Raw genomic sequence first — 24211 nt, 5'->3', positions numbered from 1 at the left:
ATGCATTTGATGGGGCATTTCTCTGTTGTTGCAGCGCCGAGATAGATACCTTTATTCAATGGCACTTAGCCGTTTCTTTGATCCATGGGGAGTTTCTCCCCTTCGAGGCCATACTTAGAAGGTTTTCCTGTACTGGGGAACTGAGCTTGCCAGGAGTGGTACCTCACAAATCGGGGCACCATTTTGAAAGGCTGCCCCGATCTCTACACCACCCCCCCTTTTAAGACCCCTGCCCCCCTTCAACTCCCCAATCTACCTGCTGCCCTATCAAAACCCTTTTTTCATTGGCATGGCTCCCTAGGCACCAAACCTTGGCAGTGCAAAACTGCCGCCTTGGCACTACCAGCCTGGAACTTGGGTGATACTGCTAGGGTGCCCAGGTGCAATAGCAAGATGCCAGGTGCTAGGGGGAGTGCCAATGGACAACCCTTGCACTGTCCTCAACCACCGGGGAGCTCTAATGGCCTGGGAGACCCCCGAGGTACCACAACGTCTGGTCCATGATTGTGAAAGCCAGTGCTAAAGCACCCAGTTGAGGCCTTGCAGGGGCAGCTGTGACCCTGGGTGCGAGGCAAATATGGTGTCAGGACATTTAAATGAGTCATTCAAATATCATTATCTGGATCACGCTCGAGGAGGTGATACAGATCACGAGTCAGGTGACTGGCGCAAGGTTTTACACCCAGCCTGGAGCCTGATTTGGGGTTCTCCTACAGTTTACCTATCGCACCCAGCTCAATTGCGCCCCGATTAAAGATATAAAACGACCACCCTGACCCTTTCAGCTGTTTTGGCAGTCCTGGATTTTATTCCCAGGCAAGAGATACAGAGGACATGGTTTCCAGGTGAGTGACATGGTCTTTGCTTTGGCTCCACTCTCACCTATCTAAATAAAACACAGGCATCCAAAGACCCTGCTGGAAATTAATTGTAGCCTCATCCATGCATGTAACCAGGTGGCCTACTTGTCAATAAGACTGGAATATTATTTTCATGTACTTTAGCATGGTAATCATTCAATGCCACACATGTCCAGTACTAGTGGGTGGTACAGATTGGGAACATCAACCTACAGATAGAATTGTAAAATAACAGATTATTAACCAATGCTTTTGTTCAATTGCCCCTTTCCGCCTCGAACCCTTATTTACAGTAGATCATCTGAACCTGCCTATTTACCCTCCAATAAAAAAACTTCCATCCCATTGACCATCATTAACTAAGGGGCAGCAATAAATAAACTGGAAAAGTGGCTGAAATTCCTGCTAGTATGGAAGACTACTCTGAGCCAAGGGCTTGCCTAAGGGCAGAGAGAGCACACATGATGATGACCACAATCTACTTATTTCTTTTTACTGGTGAGTCTGTGACAATAGGGAAAAGGACTTGTTATGTTCATTGTAATTACCTTACCCTGTCCTTTTGCCAATATTTCATTATAGGCAGTGACAGCAGCAGGAAAAACACAATTTTGTGCTCCAGCAGACATTACCATCAAGTTACAAACAAGAAATCAAGGCAGTAAACTCTACCACCTGACGAAGGCAGCCAGAAAATTTCAGCCAAGGTCTTTAAATCAGGTCTTACAAGCAGAAGCAAACTGAATGTAGAGCTTGGATAAAAAGCACCTGTTCGTTTCGGGGGATTTCTGTAAAATGATCGCAATTGAAGAGAACAATTACATTTTTCAGATTGGACAATTGACTGATTAATTAAGAAAGCTATGGTCAGAATTCCAGGGCTTGTGAAGTTAGAAGAGAGGAGACAACTGGAAAATAAAATAAATACAGACCCTTTGCTCCTCAGCATCGACAATTGCCTTCTCATGGCTCACTTTCTCTGTCTGAAATCCTATTTTAGTTATTAAAGCTTCAGCATCTTGATTTCGGAATTTCAATTCAACCTCTTGAAAGGCAAGCTTGCTTTTCAGATCTTCCACCTGGCCAATAGAATAACCATGTTAAGTAAATATCTGCTCAATACATATGCACTTTGCTTTCTAAAAGTGCAATGTTTTATTCAAAATTGTAATGAGAGCATTCAGATACACAGGGAGCAAAGAACAGAAATTCTGTGCTTCAAAAAGTAATTCACTGCGTGGCAAAGCATTTCAGATGTTTCTGAGACATGATAAAATGCTGTATGAGAGTCGTTTGGGATTCTTTGTTTTCATGAGTACATAGTAGTTTCCAATTTGTTGATTTCATAGATTCATAGAATTTACAGTGCAGAAGGAGGCCATTCGGGCCATCGAGTCTGCACCGGCTCTTGGAAAGAGCACCCTATCGAAGCCCACACCTCCACCCTATCCCCATAATTCAGTAACCACACCCAACACTAAGGGCAATTTTGGACTCTAAGGACAATTTAATATGGCCAATCCACCTAACTTGCACATCTTTGGATTGTGGGAGGAAACCGGAGTACCCAGAGGAAACCCACACACACACGGGGAGGACGTGCAGACTCCGCACAGACAGTGGCCCAAGCCAGGAATCGAACCTGGGACCTGGAGCTGTGAAGCAATTATGCTATCCACAATGCTACCGTGCTGCCCCTTTTCCTGTCTCTTTACTTATTTTTGACTTTTACCTACTCAAATCTGGTTCACAGCTATTCCGTTTAAATCAATCAAAAAATTGGTACAAAAACAAAACTATAGATAAACGCATGACACCAAAACATATACATGGCAGGCAAAAATGTTAGACTCTAAATAGATTACTATATTATTAGCTTTTCTCTGATTTGCTGGTGAGCTGTGTGCGGATATCTGCCATTCAAAGTTCCATGTGGGAGATGGATCCAAGGTTTTCGGCGTAAAGCTCAACAACTCAGCCTATTTGTGTTAGTCCCACTATTAAATTTGTGTGGCCTTTTTAAAATGAAGTCTCTGAATCAAATTGCTCTAGCATGTACTAAGCCTGCTGAGAAAACAATAACTTGCCGAATGATATCCTGTACAATGTTTTGAGTCTCCCTGCATCCCATAAGATACTTGTCCTTGTTACAATTAACACCAGGTTCATCCTTTTACTGAGTGAATGATATAAAATTTAACATAATGCAGCAACATTCAAATCCACGTTTACCTGTGACGCTGTCGTCTTTAGTTTCTGGATACCATTAAGAAGGCGATCCATCTTCTGCGTTAATTCCTTCTGTTTTTTCTGCAGCAAGTTTTTGTAAAGTGTGATCTGCTCGAGGAAGCTCTTCGGAGTTGTGTAATTGTATCGCTTATCATTCTGGCGGTAATTTTTACTCATTTCATTTACACTGGTGTGAATGTAAGCCATGAATAGACTGATGGAATCTTGCAAATTTGGCTTCAAAATAGTGAAGAAGAGAGGGTATTTTAATCTAATTATAAATAAAATCTTTTGTTGTTCACAGCAAAATGTAATTTAAATACTATACAATGGACATTTAATCAGCAATTACTTCACTTATCACTGAAAGCACTGACACAGATATTCACAGAAGACTAGGAGGTACATTTGAACTTTTTAAACCTTCTGAAATTGCAATATTGAGTCAGGAAGAAATTGTGATCTAAAGCAATGTATGTCTTTACTATATCTTTGTATTGCACCATCTTGTTATCTGAGGGATATTTTGAGAACTGAATAATTTCTATGGGGCAATTATCCAGCTGGGTTGCTCCCGCCGCAAGTCCCGCTATGTTGGGAGAATTGTGGGAGAGCCCCGAAATGGGCAAATCAGTTTCCCATTCTCCCTGCCCACTCCAGCTGGCATGGTAAGGGTCACCCATTGGTGATCACCAATAGTCTTTCAGGAAAGCAGGTTAGGCTGTTTAATTCCATGAGGGCGGCACAGTGGCACAGTGGTTAGCATTGCTGTCTCACAGCACCAGGGACCTGGGTTCGATTCGGACCTTAGGTGACTGTCTGTGTGGAGTTTGCACATTCTTCACATGTCTGCGTGAGTTTCCTCCGGGTGCTCCACTTTCCTCCCACAGTCCAAAGATGTGCAGGTGAGGTGGATTGGTCATGTTAAGTTGTCACTTAGTGTCCAAAAGGGTAGGTGGGGCTATGGGGATAGGAAAGATGCGTAGGCCTGGGTAAGGTGCTGTTTCTGAGGGTCAGTACAGGCTTAATGGGCCGAATGGCCTCTTTCAGCACTGGAGGGATTCTGTGATTCTATGAGGTGAGGCTTACACAGCACTGTCTGCTCAGTGGTAGCCCAAATTCTATCAGGGTAAGTCACAGAACCCCGACTTTCATATATTTAGTAGGTTCACATCTTTTTAGGATGGTAACACTCTCCTGTTTATGAGCACCCTGCAAAATTGTAGAGGGCAGTGGTCACATAAATGGGACAGTCAATATTGCATTGCAATTTTCATTGCCACGTCACCGCATTCTTGCCTGGCAGAGAGGATGAAAGCTGGCCAGAGAATCTGTTGTAAAATTACCTATTTAATAATTAAACTTCCAGTTTGTAAGGTAGGACCTGTACTACAGGTTCGCCGGTAGTCCCTGCTTGTTGGCTCCGCCCAGTCGGCGGAGTATAAATATGCGTGTCCTCCATTCAGCAGCCATTTCGCCAGCTGCTGTGGGAGGCCAAACATCTTAGAGCAATAAAGCCTCAGTTGTATCCAACTCGAGTCTTTGTTCAATTGATCGTGCCTCAATTTATTGCTCTAAGATTTTCTAAAAGATGGACCTCCGAATCAAACCAGATCGCCTGCAGCTGGATCCGGAACCACTGGCTAGCTTGCTTCGAGGCGTACATCAACTCAGCGATCACCCTTGTTCCGGAGGCTCAGAAGATACAGATCCTGTACTCAAGGCTGAGCTCCAACATGTTTCCGCTGATCCAGGACGCCCCGATCTACACCAATGCCATGGCGCTTCTCAAAGAAAACTACGCACAGAAAACGAACACGCTCTTCGCCAGGCATGTACTCGTCACTCGCTCTCCACTCCCTGGTGAGTCCATAAGAAGACTTCTGGCGGGCCCTAATCCCACTCGTCCGGGACTGTGACTGTCAGGCCGTTACGGCCACCGAACACTCCAACCTTCTTATGCGGGACGCGTTCGTAACGGGGATTGGGTCGGACCTCATACGCCAAAGACTGTTAGACTAGGCCACACTTGACCTAGCTGAAACAAAGAAGCTAGCGCTCTCCATGACGGTTGCCTCACGTAACATTCAAGCCTACCCCACCAGCCGCGCGGCCCACCCCTCCTACTCCTCGTGGACCCCACAGACGGCTGGCCCAGTGGGGGCCTTACCCAGCCAATACGCCTGCGCCACATGCCAGCCCGTGCACCCCATGGATCCCCGATGTTACTTCTGCGGCCAGCAGAAGCACCCTCGCCAACGCTGCCCGGCCCGCGCTGCCCTTTACAAGGGTTGCAGCAAAAAGGGGCACTTTGCCGCGGTGTGCCAGGAACGTGCAGTCGCCGCTTTCGCCCCCACACCCCTAGCCTACACACAATGTGTGCCGCCATCTTCATCTCCCCGGACCACGCGGCCAGTGGGCGCCGCCATCTTCATCTCCCCGGACCACGCGCGGCCAGTGGGCGCCGCCATCTTCACCTCCCGGGGCCATGCGCGGCCAGTGGGCGCCGCCATCTTCTTCCCCTCAGTCCACGTGCGGCCCATGGGCACCACCACCTTGTCCAAACCCCGCAACGTGCGGCCCATGGGCGCCACCATTTTGACCCCCGCAGGATCTTCAGGCGCCGCCATCTTGTCTCCCCCACGGGACATGGACACTGACAGCATTCCAGGACCTGGGCCCCCCAAGCTCCCCATCATCCGACATCAGCAAGGACCAACCACGACTCGCCTCAGTGACGATCGACCAGTCTCGTCCGCACAACCTGGCCACCGCATCGACCAGTGTGAAAATCAACGGCCACGTGACCCCCTTAGCTGCTGGACTCAGGGAGCACCGAAAGCTTCATACACCCGGATACGGTAAGGCGCTGCTCCCTCGCGGTTCACCCTACCAACCAAATAATTTCCCTGGCCTCCGGATCCCATTCGGTCGCGATCGGGGGTTCTGCACGGTCACACTTACGGTCCAGGGCGTAGAATTCAGCGGCTTCCGCCTCTACATCCTCCCTAACCTCTGCGCTGCCCTGCTACTCGGCCTGGACTTCCAGTGTAACCTCCAGAGCCTAACCCTCAAATTTGGCGGGCCCCTACCACCCCGCACTGTGCGCGGCCTCGCGACCCTAAAGGTCGATCCGCCTTCCCTCTTCGCCAATCTAACCCCGGATTGCGAACCCGTCCCCACCAGGAGAAGACGGTACAGCATCCAGGACGGGACCTTCATCAGGTCCAAGGTCCAGCGGCTGCTTCGGGAAGGCATCATCGAGGCCAGCAACAGCCCCTGGAGAGCCCAAGTGGTAGTAGTTAAAACTGGGGAGAAACACAGAATGGTCGAGGACTACAGTCAGACCATCAATCGGTACACGAGTTCGACGTGTACCCCCTCCCACGCATATCTGATATGGTCAATCAGATTGCGCAGTACCAGGTCTTCTCAATGGTAGACCTCAAATCCACCTACCACCAGCTCCCCATTCGTAAATCGGACCGTCCATACACTGCTTTCGAGGCGGACAGTCGTCTCTATCACTTCCTCAGGGTTCCCTTCGGCGTCACTAACGGGGACTCGGTCTTCCAAAGGGAGATGGACCGAATGGTCGACCGGTACGGTTTGCGGGCCACTTTGCCGTACCTAGACAACGTCACCATCTGCGGCCATGACCAGCAGGACCACGATGCCAACCTTGCCAAATTTCTCCACACCGCCACTCTCCTCAACCTCACCTACAACAAGGAGAAGTGCGTGTTTAGCATGACCCGCTTAGCCATACTTGGCTATGTGGTCCAGAACTGAGTTCTGGGGCCCGATCCCGACCGCATGCGCCCCCTTATGGAGCTTCCCCTCTCCCACTGCCCCAAGGCCCTCAAACGCTGCCTGGGGTTCTTCTCGTACTATGCCCAGTGGGTCCCAAACTATGCGGACAAGGCACGTCCTCTCATTCAGTCCACCCATTTTCCCCTGACGGCCGAGGCACAGCAGGCCTTCGCCCGTATCAGAGCCGATATCGCCAAGGTCGGGATGCACGCAGTAGACGAGACACTGCCCTTTCAAGTAGAGAGCAACACGTCGGATGTTGCCCTAGCCGCCACCCCCAATCAGTTAGGCAGACCCGTGGCATTCTTTTCCTGCACCCTTCAGCCTCTGAAATTCAGCACTCATCCGTCGAAAAAGAGGCGCAAGCTATTGTTGAAGCTGTGCGGCATTGGAGGCATTACCTGGCCGGCAGGAGATTCACTCTCCTCACTGACCAACGGTCAGTAGCCTTCATGTTCAATAACACACAGCGGGACAAGATCAAAAGCGATAAAATCTTGCGGTGGAGGATCGAGCTCTCCACCTATAATTACGAGATTTTGTATCGCCCCAGCAAACTCAACGAGGCCCCGGACGCCCTAGCCCGAGGTACATGTGCCAGCGCACAAGTAGACCGACTCCGGACCCTGCACGACAGTCTTTGTCACCCGGGAGTCACACGGTTGTACCATTTCATAAAGGCCCGCAATCTGCCCTATTCTGTCAAGGAAGTACGGACAATCACCAGGGACTGCCAGGTCTGTGCGGAGTGCAAGCCGCACTTCTACCGGCCGGACCATGCGTGCCTGGTGAAGGCCTCCCGCCCCTTTGAACGCCTCAGCGTGGATTTCAAAGGGCCCCTCTCCTCCACCGGCCAAAACACGTATATTCTCAGTGTGGTCGATGAGTACTCCAGGTTCCCCTTCGCCATCCCATGCTCCGACATGACGTCTGCCACCGTCATCAAAGCCCTAAACACTATCTTCGCTCTGTTCGATTTCCCCGCCTATATCCACAGTGACAGGGGATCCTCATTCATGAGCGATGAGCTGCGTCAGTTCCTGCTCAGCAGGGGTATCGCCTCCAGCAGGACGACCAGCTATAACCCCCGGGGAAACGGGCAGGTGGAGAGGGAGAACGGGACAGTATGGAGGGCCGTCCAACTGGCCCTACGGTCCAGGAACCTCCCAGCCTCTCACTGGCAGGAGGTCCTCCCTGATGCACTCCACTCCATTCGGTCACTGCTGTGCACCGCTACGAACAACACACCCCATGAACGCCTTTTTGCCTTCCCCAGGAAGTCCACATCCGGGGTGTCGCTCCCGACTTGGCTCGCAGCTCCAGGACCAGTCCTGCTCCGTTGGCACGTCCGCCTCCACAATGTGGACCTGTTGGTGGAAAGGGTGCAATTGATCCATGCCAACCCCCAGTATGCCTTTGTGGCTTACCCCAACGGCCACCAAGATACTGTCTCCTTCAGGGACCTGGCACCAGCCGGTTCCACTCACACACACCTCTCTGGCCCGGTGCCACCCTCCGCTCCCCCGGCGCTCCCAGCATTAACCCCACCAGGACCATCCGTCCTTCCCTTGCCCACGCCCGAGGATGAAGAGGATTTTGGCACGCTCCCGGAGTCACCGAACATCAGGCCAGCATCGACATCGCCGCCACCGCTACGTTGCTCCCAGTGGAACATCAAGGCACGAGACCGGTTAAATCTCTAACTGGCACCAGACTTCAAAAGACATTTTTTTTTCTGATCAAATACTGTAAATATAAATTCATTGCTGTATATAGTTCTCCACCACCCCCGCCGGACTCAATTTTAACAGGGGATGAATGTGATAAACCACAGTTGCACCTGTATTAGGTGGTGTAAGGTAGGACCTGTACTGCAGGTTCGCTGATAGTCGCTGCCTGCTGGCTCTGCCCAGTAGGTGGAGTATAAGTATGCGTGTCCTCCATTCAGCAGCCATTTCGCCAGCTGCTGTGGGAGGCCACACATCTTAGAGCAATAAAGCCTCAGTTGTATCCAACTTTAGTCTTTGTTCAATTGATTGTGCCTCAATTTCCAAGTCAGGATAGTACGTGCCTTGGTGGGGAAAGTGCAGGTTGTGATGTTCCCTTGAGCCTAAATGTGGTGGAGGTCAAGGATTTGAAAGGTGCTGTTAAATGAGCTTTGGTTAATTGCTGCAGTGTTGTAGATGGTACACATTGCACTGTGTGTCAGTGGCGGAGGTAGTGAATACTTAAGGTACATAGAACATACTGGCAGAAGGAGGCCATTCAGCCCATCGAGTCTGCACCAACCCACTTAAGCCCTCACTTCCACCCTATCCCCAGAACCCTATAACCCCTCCTTACGTTTTCTTGGACACTAAGGGCAATTTGTCATGGCCAATCCACATAACCTGCACGTCTTTGGACTGTGGGATGAAACTGGAGCACACGGGGAGAGCGCGCAGACTCTGCAGACAGTGACCCAGCGGGGAATCGAACCTGGGACCCTGGTGCTGTGAAGCCACAGTGCTTGCCACTTGTGCTACCGTGCTGCCCTGCGGTAGCGGATAGGATGCCAACCAATTGGACCACTTTGTCCTGGGTGGTGTTGCTGAGCTACTTGAATGTTATTCGAGCCCCACTCTTCCAAGCAAGTGGAGAATATTCCACTGTACTCCTGACTTGTGTCTGGCAAATAGTGGAAAAGCTTTGGAGGTTGGGGGTGAGGTTGGGGGTATGGTGGGGGAGGTGCATGTGGTGGGACGCTGGGCAGCAGGTGAGTAATTTGTCAAGAGCATTCCCAACCTCTGACATGCGCTTGTAACTATAGGCCCAGATCTTTTGAAGTGTGTAAGCTAAGTGGATGGGGTGGGTAAGGGGATAAGGTGTGTGAGGGAAGAGGGTGGTGGGGGGAGGGGGTGGTGTGAGTTGGGGATAGCCGGCCAATGTGAGTGATTGGGGCCAGTTGCATAAGTACCCAGATGGTAGGCTCGGTTATTTCCTGTCTAAAATTTTCAGGTGAGACAGAATGGTCCAAAGTCTCTAACTCTTTGGCAAACTTTATTGGAGTAGAGGAATTGCCCAACGGAAGTTCAAACTTCCTGGGCAATTCCCATCGAGACTTTGTGTTGCTTGGTTAGCCTATGGGACAACTCTCCTAATTTTGGCACTGAGATTTTAATGGGGAAGACATTATAGGGTTGAATGGGCTGTTTGTGGGTCTATCATGTGCAGTGTCTGGCTCAACACCAAGTGGTCTGTCCGAATTTTATTCTTGGTCTTTTTTGTAGTGGTTTAGTACACGAGAGTGGCTTGGTCGGCAAAGAGTCCACCACATTCTCGTAGGTTTGGAATCAGATACAGGATAGAGCAGGTAAAGACTACGGGTGGATTTTTATTGCCCTGTCATGGCAGGGCTGTAAACTGCGATGAGCCATTCAAAACTCCATTGACATTGGCGGGATAGAGGATCCTGCCAACGGGAAGGGTCGTAATACTCCACCCCACTGATTTTCTTCTATAAAAGGGCAGTAGTGAAGCAAATTGGGTTTTTGTTTACAACATTCCACTAATTTCATGATCCCAATTATTTGTTCATTCTAGTTTTCATTCTAGATTCATTTAATTAAATTAAATTCCAGCTGCCATGGTGGGATTTGAACTCGGGTTCCACACTGGTAGTGCAGACCTTTGGATTACTAGTTTAGTAGAAGAAAAACCTCGCAACCATGCCTGTGCCTACATTCTCCTTTAACGCTCGAGTCACCTACAGATTTTTTTAAACCACATCGTCCTCTTGATGTCCTTTGTTTGGCTTTATTTTATATCACATCACATCTAATGGTTGATCTAATGAATCTTGCACACATGTAGCTAGTTTAATTAATCAACAGATGCCCAAAAATCAATTAATATGAATTAAATGAGGTACACAAACACTAAGCAAGGCCATACATAATTCACCATCACACTGTCATTAGATGCTTAGCATCTTTAGATAAAAGTCAGGCATAATTGATTTTAGAAATGGACAGATAAATTATTGATGCTGCAGATAGTTGTACCAAATTAAAGCTTTGTTTAAATTCCAACTCTCCATCTAGTGTTTCTAAAAACTTCCCATTGGTTGTGCTTTTGCTCAGTTGGAATGAACGTTTTGATTTTAAGTGCATTCTCTAATCTACAAGGGAAAATGTTGTCATGAGAAATCCCTGTGCAGAGTGCCGTGCACAGAGAGTTCACATCTGGAATTTGGGAGCCACCTACATGATTTCCAACTGTTGTTTAAAACAAAACCTATTTCCACTGTACCCCATTATTCTTTATACTCCATATTTTCATGTGTCAAGCACAATAGACTAAATCCATAGCAAGACTTCTTTGTATAAATGATGGGCATGATTTTCCGTACAACCTGTTAAATGCACCCCTCGCTGCCATAACTTGCAGCAGGCATGCACTGTCATCAGGACCGGAAGATCCTGCTGGCATGAACAGCTGGAAAGTTCCAGCAATGTCTATTTTTCATTCATGGGATGCGGGCATCGTAGGCAATTACAGAATTTATTACCCATCTCTAACTGTCCTTGAGAAGGTGTTGGAACTACTGAAATGGCTTGTACCGAGGTGCAGTTAGTTCTGGGGCACAAGTTGTCATCACCACATCCAGGACTTTGTCAGGGCCTATCGCCTTTTCTGTATCCAAGCCTTTGCGCTTGAGTGTTTCTTGCTATCTCACTTGGAGTGAGCAGAACTGGCTACTGTGATGCTTAGCCCTCAAGAACAAGCCAAGGTGGATAATCCATTCGGCACTTCAGGCAGAAGCTGCTTACAAATGCTTCACTCATCTGCTGTGCGCTGCCATTGTTAAGGATGAGTGTGTTTAGGGAGTCTGCTCCCTCCATTAATTGTCAAATAGTCCACCATTCACAACTTGATGCGATAGGATTGCAGAACTTTGATCTCATCTGTTGGTTGTGGGATTGCTTATGCTTTGTCTATAGCATGCCATTTCCACTGCTTAGCATGCATGTGGTCCTGTCTTATGGATTCCCCAGGTTGGCGCCTCGTTTTTCAGTATATGCGCGGTGCTTCTGGCTTGCACTCCTCATTGAACCAGGGCTACCCCTGTGGCTTGATGGCAATGGCATGATGAAGGACATGGCAGGCCTTGAGGTTGCACATGGTAGTTGAAATATGGTTTGGCTGCGGATGACCCACAGATCCTCATGAGACGCTAGATCTGTTCTGAATCTATCCCATTTAGTATACTGGTGAAGCCACACATGACGAAGGATGTCCTCACTGTAGACTTCATCTCCACAAGGACGGTGCCATGATGACTCGCACCAGTAATGTCAGGTAGGTTGTTAGGGATTAAATCAAGTCAGTTTTTCATACTTGTTGGTTCTCTCCAACCAGCCACAGGGCCAGGCATGTGCCTCAGGTCTCGGCCAGCCCGTTCAGGAATATTGCTACTGAACCACATTGAAGGACATTGAAGCACCTCACCTCGAGTACGTTCTGTGCCCTCGATATGTTCAGCGCTTCTTCCAAGTGGTGTTCAACATGGTGGAGTACTGATTCATCAATTGATGGATGACTATCCGTAAGTGTGACTGTGTCAGACTGTTCGTTAACTAGTCACTGGATGGCTCTCCCATATCTGGCACAAATGTCCATGTGTTAGCGATGAGGACTTTGCAAGGTTGACTGGGCTATGTGTGCCTTTGCCACATTTTTTACAATGCTTGTGAGGGTATTTAGAATAAGGGATACCTCTCTAATTAAAGAAAGGTACAATATTTGCTTGTCAAAGTGTCTCAAGCTCTGTAAAGCTGATTGCATATACCAATACAATACATTAATGTAATCTTTGTTGGGAGGTAGCACATCCAATTCAAAAACGCTTGCACCGGAAGCTAATTTGCCAAACCTGTATCTTCGTAGCCACTAAAATTTCTTTGAGAAGACACTTCTCAAGGGGTAAAACGGCAGTTGCCATCAACTTAACAAAACAGCACAGCATGGAGGACGCAGTCAGTCAGAGAGCAGCTGGTAGTAATTCACACTGCTTTCAGATAACGATAATCGCCCCAGAACAGAACTCTTTGATGACTGCTCTATCCTTCATTCACAATTTGTCCCGTCTGTTCAGATAAGCTCAGTGGTGACAGCACTTCCTGACTTTAACAGCTGTGGCTTCTCAAAGGGTCATTGTGTGACTACTAATTATTGTAATTTCATTAGCATAAATTATTTGTCCTGCCAATGATTGATCGCTATGATTTTTTTCAACACCATCCTCTTTGCATTTGTCTGTGAGCACAGTGCAGTGATGCATGCAACTAATGCCCTTGTTTTATGTCAAAAGAAGCATCAATCATCCTTTTTTGGGATTTGAAAGATGAAATTGTCGTCTTGATGTGCTTAAATTTCACTTAAGACAAATTTTCGCTCAGACATTTTGTTTTTGGCGCCAGGAGTATTATTTTATTATCTGTTAAAGAGTCCATAGCTTTAATAACTAGGGATATTTTCAAAGAAAAACTGTCAGAAAAAAAAATGTAGCAAATGTGTGAAAATGAATTAGACTAATACTGTGTAAACATATAAAAACCCAAGAGGAAATAAGATTGTGGCATTTTCCTTCAGTTGTATAAAGTTGTTTTTTAACACACTTATACTGATTTGTGAAGTTTTGCATGGTTACTAATGAGCTACTGCGTGAGCCAAATTAACTAAAATGTTGAGGTTATGAATATAATTCCGATTGCCCAAAATAGAAAACACATTCTGCTTCTTCTACTATTAATTCAGAATCTATGTTAAAGTTTCAGACAGGACAAGGGATAAAAGAAACTTCTTACTCGCGGAATAATTTTAAATTCTCCTTCTGGAGATTTCACAAAAACAAACCAGACATGAACAGTTATGGAATTACCAGTAGTTACCACAATACAGAACGTGAACCTCTGACTGCTATGATCATTAATGTCTATAATTAACTTCTACAGATTTCAAATGGAACTTGAAAATGTAAAAGTATTAAATGTGCACACAGTACAATTCTATTTAATTACCTGCATAAACTCCTTAAGGCTATTTTTCACAACTATAACTGAACAGCATAGCCCCTAAATTCCAATGCAAACACTATGGGCCAAATGGCCTACTTGTGCGCTGTAACAATTCTGTGATTCTGTGAAAGTCAATCCTGTTACACTTGCTTCACAGGAGTAAAATGGACGCCTGAGGGACCAGTACGGTGGATGTTATGCATGTGCTCATTCTGCACTGGAAATGCGTCACTTACTCGATCAGAGGAGGCGTCTCGATAGGTGCTCAGGATGCACGCCTGAAACCTGAATTCCGGCCATTGCATATGAAAATTGATGACCCAACACAGGACGTATGCCAGTCATACTGTCGTCAGTTATTTCAGGCAACCAGCAGCCAAACAAATGGTTCTGCAAAGGATCGATGGAGTCTGCCACCCAAAGATTTTGTTTTGATCTATGCCATTGTGGAGCCAATTGCCCCCCCCCCCCCCCCCCCCCGCATTCTTCTCCCCCCCCCCCCACGCCACCCCCACCTAAGGTCCTCATTTGACATCTGAGCCAACCTGTCTTGTTTTCCCTTCCCCAACCTGGGGCTACTTATGAGGCGAGGAATGGTAGCTGCGAGCCAGCGGAACAATTTTCTCTGTTCCAGCCACTGCTTTCATTTGGACCAATTTGCATGCGATTCAATTTCTCAGCCCATGTATTTTTTTTTAAGAGAAGTTTCTGCGTATAGATATTTGAAGCAGTCCCTTTTAAAAACAAACTATAAATGCAAAAATCAATGTAATTGACTCCTTGACTTGATAAAAACCTTCGATAAAGCCCAGGGCTAACTGGCCTATGTAATTGAAACAGCTTTGTTGTTCCTTCTGAGGTCAAAGCAACATCGTTACTGATTTCCAGCCAATACTTGAAGCCCAAAATTCTGCTAATAGTGCTTTATTCATAATTGCAACAAATAATATTTGAAATCACTCGATGTGACATTTTACATTGGGCTGAATTTTCAGACCCTTCCCACTGACCGGATGATCCGGTCCAGCCCATGGCGACCCCTGTGGCAGGTCCCCCAGTGGTGTGGCCGGTCAACAATGTAAAACTGGAAAGTCCCGCTGCCAGCCAATGGAGAGCCACCTCCGCCACCGGAAACCATGCCTTGGGAGGGGGGGGGGGAAATCCCGCCATGTTCTGAACTATATGACACAAATGAAACCTAGAACTTTAGAAATTCCTATCAATTACATCCAAAATCAATTTTACAGTTGATATTAATATTGATATTTCTTTACCAAAACGATAAATAAAATTGCTAAATGATTGTGGGCATTATAATGAATAGAATCACAGAATTTACATTGCAGAAGGAGGCCATTCGGCCCATCGAGTCTGCACCGGCCCTTGGAAAGAGGATCCCCACTTAAGCCCATGCCTCAACCCTATCCCCGTGACCTCACCTAACCTTTTTGGACACTAAAGACAATTTGCCATGGCCAAGCCACCTAACCTGCACATCTGTGGACTGTGGGAGGAAACCGGACCACCCGGAGGAAACCCACGCAGACACGGGGAGAACGTGCAGGCTCCGCACAGACAGTGACCCAAGCCGGGAATCGAACCTGGGACCCTGGAGTTGTGAAGCAACTGTGCTAACCACCGTGTTACCATGCTGTCCCATGGTAAAACTGCAATATTTTGAAATTAATGTTTTAGTAAACGCATAAAGATATGCCGAATTTAGTATTTGCAGGATGTTGCAACTCAAATTTCTGACCGAAAATTATTCCTCAAAGACATGTATTGTGCACATCATAGTCCTGTGATTAGTCACAGCAATGAGATTTCTGAAGTACTTCTCATTTATAAGGAAAATTTCAACTTCCCGAGATTAGTTAACAGAAAGATCTATCAATGATCATTTTCACTTAAAACAACGTGACTAAGGTAAGAACTTCCTTTAAGTCTCATACGTTGATGCATTTCTGCATTGACTGACACTGATAAGATACGCACCTTAATCCCCTCAATCTCCTCAATGAATCTCCTGCTGACAGACACTAGGGCCTCCTGTGGCCACTCATGAAACCAGTCAATAGCTGTGCAGTTAACTATGGCTGGGAACTTCCGGGCTCTCACACGCAAGGTTGAACCAACTGGGGAGAAACAGAGAACAACCTGCAGGGGACAAGATTAAAAGCATAACCATATAATAGCCTTGATCAAAGCAAGTGCTCAGGGTGAATTATGATCACATGAGAAGATTATTAGTGGATCAGAGTTCCAATAAGTATGGATAAGAAGCCACTTAGCTACTTATGAATTGGGTCAAATTTACTTTAGCAGAAGGCTGTTTTGCTCTGAATGGACAGTACTTATTCAAAGCAAAAAACATTTATTCTTAAGGAAAGTGTAAAACATTTTAAGTGAATTGTCATTTCTCCACAGCCTTGTATAATAATGAATTCTGAATAGCTGTTTTTTTAAAAAAAAGGTTATTTTGGTTATAGTGAGAAAGTTGCCCGGTGATCCACAGGTTCTGAACCCAGCAATTTAAATTGGGATTGATCCTACTTATGACCGCTGGCATTGAACCATCGGACTGTTTGGAGTCAGTGAGGGGGCAACACATTTCAGCAATTTTGATGGATGCCAGTGCTACTAGGTATACATGTTGGGAACGTTACCTGCAATATTTCCAAAAGTCTGACAGAATATGACTGCTCCAGGGAAAATCCCAGGTGAGCTCCAATATCATTAGCAAAGTGGTGAGTATACCTTTTCCTACAGGGCATACTGAGCTCTGAAGATGCCCCAAACCTCTGTGAAGATGAGGTCATGGAACTGCCAATGTTCCTTTCTCTCTATCACACCAGCACTGCAACAGACAAAGAGTCTGTCCTAGGTTCCATAGGAATTCTCAGCATAAGCCTGGTCCAACATATCTGGATCCTATTTCTAGCCTTTCAGTTGAGGAGTTCGTATCACAGAATCATGGAATGTACAGTGCAGAAGGAGGCCATTCGGCCCATCGGGTCTGCACCGGTTCTTCTAAAGAGCACCCTACTTAAGCACACGCCTCCACCCTATCCCCGTAACCCCACCTCACTTTTATTTCTGGACACTAAAAGCAATTTATCATGGCGAATCCACCTAACCTGCAAATCTTTGGACTTTGGGAGGAGACCGAAGCATCCGGAGGAAACCCACACAGACATGGGGAGAACGTGCAGACTCCGCACAGAGTCACCCAAGCAGGGAATCGAACCTGGGACCCTGGAGCTGTGAAGCAACTGTGCTAACCACCGTGCTGCCCTTATGTGTGTGTGTGCTTGTAGGGTGAGCCCGAATATCCTTGTGAGAAACTGAATGCTTATAACAGCATGTAGATAAATGAATACTATAAAATGAATGGTGAAGATTAAAGTTTGAACTTTAAATTCTTACTCTTTATCAAAAGATAAAAGTGAAGTAGAAAATTACATGTTTAAGTTGTAAAGGTTTGGGTAAATAATAAATAAATACTTGATACAATTTGGTGACTGTTACAGAAGATGTGGTTCTTCTTTAACGAAGATTAAATATTGAATATGCAGTGTCTATGTCATACAGAATTTAATAATAGGTTGCACTGCAGTGGGAGACCACGGAAGCAAGGTTATTTTGTGACAAGAGCAATGATATTAAGAGCATTGCTCTGGACTATATTGTTTTCCCAAGGATAGTCACTTTTATTATTATACTAATTAATGTCCTCCACCTTTGCTTATGGGGAGGCAAGGACAAGTGCAATATTCATTTCAAACAGCATTAACCTAGCAGGGAGGTAACTGGATCAAGGATAAGAGGAGGGAACGGAGCTAAATAGAAGGTGGTGGCAGGAAGGTGAAGGGAGGGAAGGACAGAGGGGAAGGTGGACAGAAATGGGGAAGAATAGTTGGAGAGTGGCCAGGAATAGATGTGAAAGGAGAAAAGGAATGGGAAGAGATTGGGTCAGGACAAAGATAAGTACAGAATCTGGGTGAAGGAGGGTATTGAAGGAGATAATGGGATAGAGGAGAGGGAGATTGGAGGAGGGAGATGAGTGGAGAGGCAGAAGCAGCCTGTCAATGGGTACGAAGGGAATAAGGGGAGAGTTACTTCATTTAAATACTTTGGTTGGGTGTCTGTGTCACCAGGAATGTACCTCTGGTTCCGCCATGTGATGAAAGTTACCTAGTCAAAACAAACCTTGGAAATGTTAAATGTTTTGGAAACAATAACTAGGGGGAAAAAATCAACAGGCACTTGGAGAAGCTTGAATTCATTAAGGCGAGTCAACAGGGATTTGTAAAACGCAGATTGTGGACTATCTGCTTGAATTATTTGCTGAGCTAACAAGAGAACATTGCTGAAGGGAATGCAATAAATGTTGCCTGTATAGACTTTGAGAAAGCATTTAACAAAATAGGGGGCAGCACGGTAGCATTGTGGTTAGAACTGCGGCTTCACAGCACCAGGATCCCAGGTTCGATTTGGGGCTTGGGTCACTGTCTGTGCGGAGTCTGCACGTTCTCTCCGTGTCTGCGTGGGTTTCTTCCGGGTGCTCCGGTTCCTCCCACAGTCCAAAGATGTGCAGGTTAGGTGGATTGGCCATGCTAAATTGCCCTTAGGTTAGATGAGGTTGCAGGGTTACGGGGATAGGGTGGAGGTGTGGGCTGAACTAGCGTGCACTTTCCAAGAGCCGGGGCAGACTCGATGGGCCGAATGGCCTCCTTCTGCATTGTAAATTCTATGAGATTCTATAAGTACCACATGAAAAGCTGGTTAACAAAATTGATGTTCATAAATAGGAGCATTAATATAAACCTGCATTTTAAAAACTGGCTTAAGGATAGAGAACAATGTGTTATATTCAATAGGTGTTTTCCAAACTGGTGCACAGTAGAGTGGGATTCCCCCAAGATTCAGTGACACATAGAATTGACTTGGATTCTGAGTAAAACTTCAAAATTTGCCAATGATGCCAAACTTGGAAGTGTGGCAGACAGTGAAATTGATGTCAATCACCAGGAACAAGGCAAATTAGTGCAATTAACAGAAACTCTCAGTTGTAATTATTTCACTTTTGGAATATGGTCAATTTTGTGGGTGAGGCCAACTTCCAGTATACTGCTTCTAAAATTAGTTCAAAAGATAACAAAACTCAAACATGCGGAATGCATTTGTACTTAAAATTCCGAGATCTCAGACCATGATGCATGGACACTGTGCTTGAACACTGCGGGAGGCAACACCACACACGCAGCAGCCAACACCCGAACACCAAGGGGGGTGGGACACAGCTCCGGGGACATGTCCACGGTCGGAGGGTGGGAGGGAGGGGGGGGGGGGGGGGGGGGGGGAGATCAATGGAGGAATGGAGGGGCCTGGTTTGGAAGCCACCGCTGTCTGTCAGCAGAACACCCTCTCCCAATTTCTGACAGATATTGAACGCTATGGCAGGGATATTGGATGCAGAACTTGCCCTAGTGGTGCTGCTGCTGCTGGGCAGCCAGATGCTGGAGACGGCGGCAGAAGCAGCGGCTGCAGAGTCTCGATGTGGAGAGCCACGTGACGGACCCTGCCCCACACCTTGAGGACCAAGCTGCCCATCAGGCCAGGGAGGGACCCAGAGGGACAGTCCCACAACGACCCAGGGTGTATAGGCGTAACTGGTCATTCGAACAGAACACGGACAGCGCGTGCCACAGGAGGCTCCACCTTAACAAGGAGATGGTGCGGCACCTGTACCATGTCCTCATGGACTTGGCACCACATGGAGGCGGGGGACACCCACTCTAGGTGGCTGTCAAGGACACAGCAGCTTTGAACATTTACGCCTCAGGATCATTCCAGGGCTCAAGTGGGGACCTGTGTGGCATCGCACAGGCCACAGCCCACAGCCCACAAGTGCATCCGACAGGTCACAGATGCCCTGTTTGCCCGGGCGGAAAACTACATTGTCCACTCCCTCAACATACAGCTCGTGTGCAACCACCAGATGAAGATAATGCACCAGTGTGCCCGCTTCCCGGGGTGTGCACAACAGCTACCATCCTGGGGCAGTCGGTTATCCCCGGCCTCTTTGAGGAGCACCATAGGATGGGTGGCTGGCCCTTGGGGGATAAGGGGTGTTGCTAACTTTGGTTGGCTCTTAATTTGTTGTTCGTTGTGTCTTTACTTAATTTGCTCTGTTTCTATAACCTTTGCTCTAGAGTCACCAGGTATCTTTATGATACCACCACGAGGTTCAAGTTCAAGTACTGATCAATAACTCGACACACCAATTAGTAAGATTCAAATCAAAATACATTTATTATACACAGTAAATCACTACTCATGCATAAAACTCTACTTACTAGACTATCTCTAACACTAAAAGGCCGATACTTCGCTTTGGGACTGGTCCACCAGGTCAGGGGAACAAATGGCCTTTCGTTCGATTCTGAATCTGCAGGATTCAAAGCTGGTATGGACTTGTAGCTAGGAGCGCCTATCTCGTAGCGAGCGTTGACTGCAGACTTACTTGGTTGATGCGGCAGCTAGGCAGGTCACTGTCAAGGGTTGTTTCGCGTTGCTGAGTGACCCTGCCAAGAAGGACGAATTGAACTTGGGGACTCTATTTTATAGTCCCTAGGGGCTTCGCGCCGTCGGGGAGGACCCCGTATCTGGTTCCAAGTGATTGGACTACGTTCCGATCACTTTGGATTGATTTCTCCAATACTGGAGCCGTTCCCTGATCACTGGGTGGTTCCTGAGTGTCCGTTGGCCTTCCTTTGTCTTGGCTCCTGCTGGCGCCGAGGAGTCTGGCTTGGCTTTATTCACCTTAAATGTTTCAATTGTTCCCGGGGATCGCTCATTAATATGCAGATGGCTGTTGGTTTCAGTGCTGTCTGGGTTTCTGCAAGTTTTGATACACAGGAACTTTGCACCTGCTAGTTTTTCCTGGCTTGACTGAATTTCCCTGCATTCTTTGCGGATCTCCATTTTAAGTCAGGAAGTGACCAACCCAGGTGGCTACAGGGGCACCCTCTGAGGACCTGGCAATGGAGACGTGTGGAGGCCGGTGACCGAAGCGGAGACCCGGTACAATGAGGCCCATGTGACCACCCGGGCTGTCATTGAGCACTGCACCGGACTCCTCAAGATGCGGTCCAATGCCTCGACCAGAGGTGTGCCCTCCAGTACACCGCCTGTATGGTCGCCCACATTGTAGTGGTCTGTTGTGCCATCCACAACCTCACACAGCAGTGGGGTGATGAGCTGGATGTTGGTGATGAGGAACATGTGGCCACCTCTGCGGAGGAGGACAAGGATGATCAGGAGGCACCGGACCAGCAGGGGCTGGAAGACGAGGCCAAGGAGGAACCCGAGGACCAGCCGGAGGCTGCAAGACAGGCGGCAGCGGTGAGGGTCCAGCAATGTCCGGAGGGCCAGGGAGGCCTTTATACTTGCCCGATTCACTCAGGACCTGGCCTGGTCCGTCACCCCCTACTCCCATTTCCTACCCTCCCAGGCTCTGGGTTACATCACTCCAGGGTGCAGGGACTGTGTCGGCAACGTCAGCAGATCATTGTCGAGCACAGGGGGTTGATCGTAACTCGCAGAGTGCTGAGCGCCAGTGCTCCTCAATCTATGCCATAGTCTGATCCCTGCTGAGTGCTCGCTCACATCCATTACCTGCACGCGGTGTGTCCGGGGGAGAGGGGGGAGCTGCCTGGTGAGATGGGCCAGGGGTTCGGAGGTCGACCCGCATTGCAGAAGAAGGTGAGAGGCATCATAGTGGTTATGCACATGGGTGTTTAATGTGTAATACAAGTCCCCACTCTCCCGATGGTGCCGCCCCCCCCCACCCCCCCAATTCCCACACCCTCCCAAACCCTGCCCCCCAACCCCATCTCTCCTCCCACGGTGCCCTCAGTGATCCTCTATGTGCTCGACCTTCCTAGCTCTACCACTACGTCTAGGTGTTTCCCCAGGATACACATCTGAGGAGGAGGCAACCAGCTGCTTACCTTGTCCCATGGTCTTCGATGCCCGGGTAGGCAGCCTCTGGGAGCTCTGAGGTCGGAGGGCCCCGGCTCACTTGTCGGCAGAACATGCACAGCTGTGCCACCCTGTCCTGTGTGCTGACTTCAAGATGTGGCCTCATCAGAGGGGTGGAACTCGGGGAGCTGGTGGCGACGGTCGCCACTCCATGGGATGGGTTCGGGTTGGCACTCAGCGCTCCCTCCTTCCGCAAGGTACCCATAGGGCCCTGAGGTTCACCTTGGGACGGAGAGGCATCTGGTTCGAGCCCCGGCTGTCCCTGCATCATCTGCTCTGCCAGACCTGGCGATTCCCCATGGTCTGCACCATTGTGTCGACGCTCTTGACGATGTTCCTCAGTGATTGGGGCCATGCTCTGCAGCACCTTGGCAATGCAGAGCTGTCGCCACCTCGTTCCAGGCAGCACTTGCTGCCCTATGGCTGAATCTCCGGGACCCTCGGGGGAACAGGACATCCCTCCTGGTTTCCACTGTGTCTTGGAGCCTCCCCAGGTCAGCATCTCCGAATCTTGAGGCCGGTCTCCTCGGCGGCATTGTTGCGAGCTGGCTGTGGTTGGCTCTGCAGGTGCAGCTTAAGTGATGCTCGACCTCGTTAGCGGGGGGCTGGTGATCACAGATCCAGCAAATCAGCTGTCGAGTCTTCATTTGCGGCGAGAAGCCTGTGAGGTCTCGATAAGTGGACCAATTAACGTTGAATTGCGTTGCCAACCTTGCTGGGCAGAGCGCCGGGAAACTCGCAATTCCCACTCGCTACCACACTTCAAACTTCTTCAGGAGAATCGCGTGTGGGCTAAACCAGTGAAAACTTCCCAGGGCCCCAAAAAGTGACTAAGTGTCATTTGATAGCGGTGGGGAACTCGCCGGCAGAAAAGCCCACCACAAATGAACTTTGAAAGTTTTCCGGAGAATCGCGCCCGGGCTCTTTACTGGGTAGCTTGTTAGGCCTGGGGGAAAGCATTTTTTGGCTTCCTGGCCCATGAGCATTGCTTAGCTACTTATCTAATAGATACACCTTTTCTCGCTTACTTTCACCTGTCAGCAGGAAGCCAGCATGGCTCTTGTTAAACATTGAGATCCTATCAAATTGGAGGTGAGTAGACTCAAAAGGTCCCAATGACTGATCAGTTTCCTGGGAGCACATTGGTCACCGGCTCCTCATCTGAGCTCTATGCAAGTGCTCAGTTTGAGGTGAGTTTTGTGCCTGTTTCAAAATCTTAACATTCTAATTTGCTAACCAACCCAAACCCACCTGGCTGTGGGGAGTTAAACTACCCTCCATGTTTCCAGGTCCTGGCCTTCCCTGTGATCCTTCCTCGACACCCCCACTGGATTTAAGGCACGGCAACACTGCAAGAGAGATTTTGCCAGTTCCCCAGGTTTGCCAGTACCTTTGTGAATGTATCAAAGGTATCTATGTGGCTCCCAACAAAACAGAGAACGTTTTCAAACCAAATTCATGTAACTAACACAAAGGTTAGTTACTCCCGTGCCGGTTGGGAGAATCGCCTGGGCCGCCAAATTTTCCCACGACGCCGGTCAGACGCCCTCTCGCAATTCTCCCAAGCGGTGGGAACGGCCCCGTCGAATTCCGCGCTGCGCAGGCCGGAGATTCGCCCCTGCACCCAAAATGGCGATTCTCCGGCACCCCTGCTATTCTCAGGCACGGATGGGCTGAAGTTCCGACGGCCGTGAACTGGGGCCATTCACACCTGCTTTTTAAAGAGTCAGCCAGTCGTGCTGGCTGACGCTGAGCAGGGAGGTGAGCGGACTGTTCCGCAGCTCCTAGAGACCGGTCGGCTTATCCGAGAAGGCTGCGGCCAAAGGGGTGTGTGGGAGAGTGTGCAGGTGGGGGGGGGGGGGGATGAGGAGAGTGTGCAGGTGGGAGGGGGGTGAGGAGAGTGTGCAGGTGGGAGGGGAGGATGAGGGAGAGTGTGCAGGTGGGGGGGGGGGGGATGAGGGAGGTGTGCAGGTGGGAGGGGGGGGATAAGGGAGAGCGTGCAGGTGGGAGGGGGATGAGGGAGAGTGTGCAGGTGGGAGGGGGGAATGAGGGAGAGTGTGCAGGTGGAGGGGGATGAGGAGAGTGTGCAGGTGGGAGGGGGGAATGAGGGAGAGTGTGCAGGTGGGAGGGGGATGAGGGAGAGTGTGCAGGTGGGAGGGGGGAATGAGGGAGAGTGTGCAGGTGGGAGGGGGATGAGGGAGAGTG

At 48.5% G+C, this 24211-nt stretch overlaps 1 protein-coding gene across 1 annotated transcript in view; it reads right to left on the bottom strand.

The window, feature by feature from the left end:
• The window catches only part of LOC140425201 (dynein axonemal heavy chain 11-like), a 755586-nt gene that overhangs the window by 228478 nt on the left and 502897 nt on the right, over positions 1-24211 (bottom strand). The window contains 3 exon segments of the mRNA XM_072509215.1: positions 1793-1939; positions 3093-3326; positions 15956-16117. Of these exon segments, the coding sequence (XP_072365316.1) occupies positions 1793-1939; positions 3093-3326; positions 15956-16117 (543 nt within the window).

The sequence above is a fragment of the Scyliorhinus torazame genome, chromosome 6, assembly GCF_047496885.1.
Source record: "Scyliorhinus torazame isolate Kashiwa2021f chromosome 6, sScyTor2.1, whole genome shotgun sequence".
Taxonomy (NCBI): Eukaryota; Metazoa; Chordata; class Chondrichthyes; order Carcharhiniformes; family Scyliorhinidae; genus Scyliorhinus; species Scyliorhinus torazame.
The sequence above is the reverse complement of the archived record's forward strand: the minus strand, read 5'-3'. Positions and strand labels throughout refer to the sequence as shown.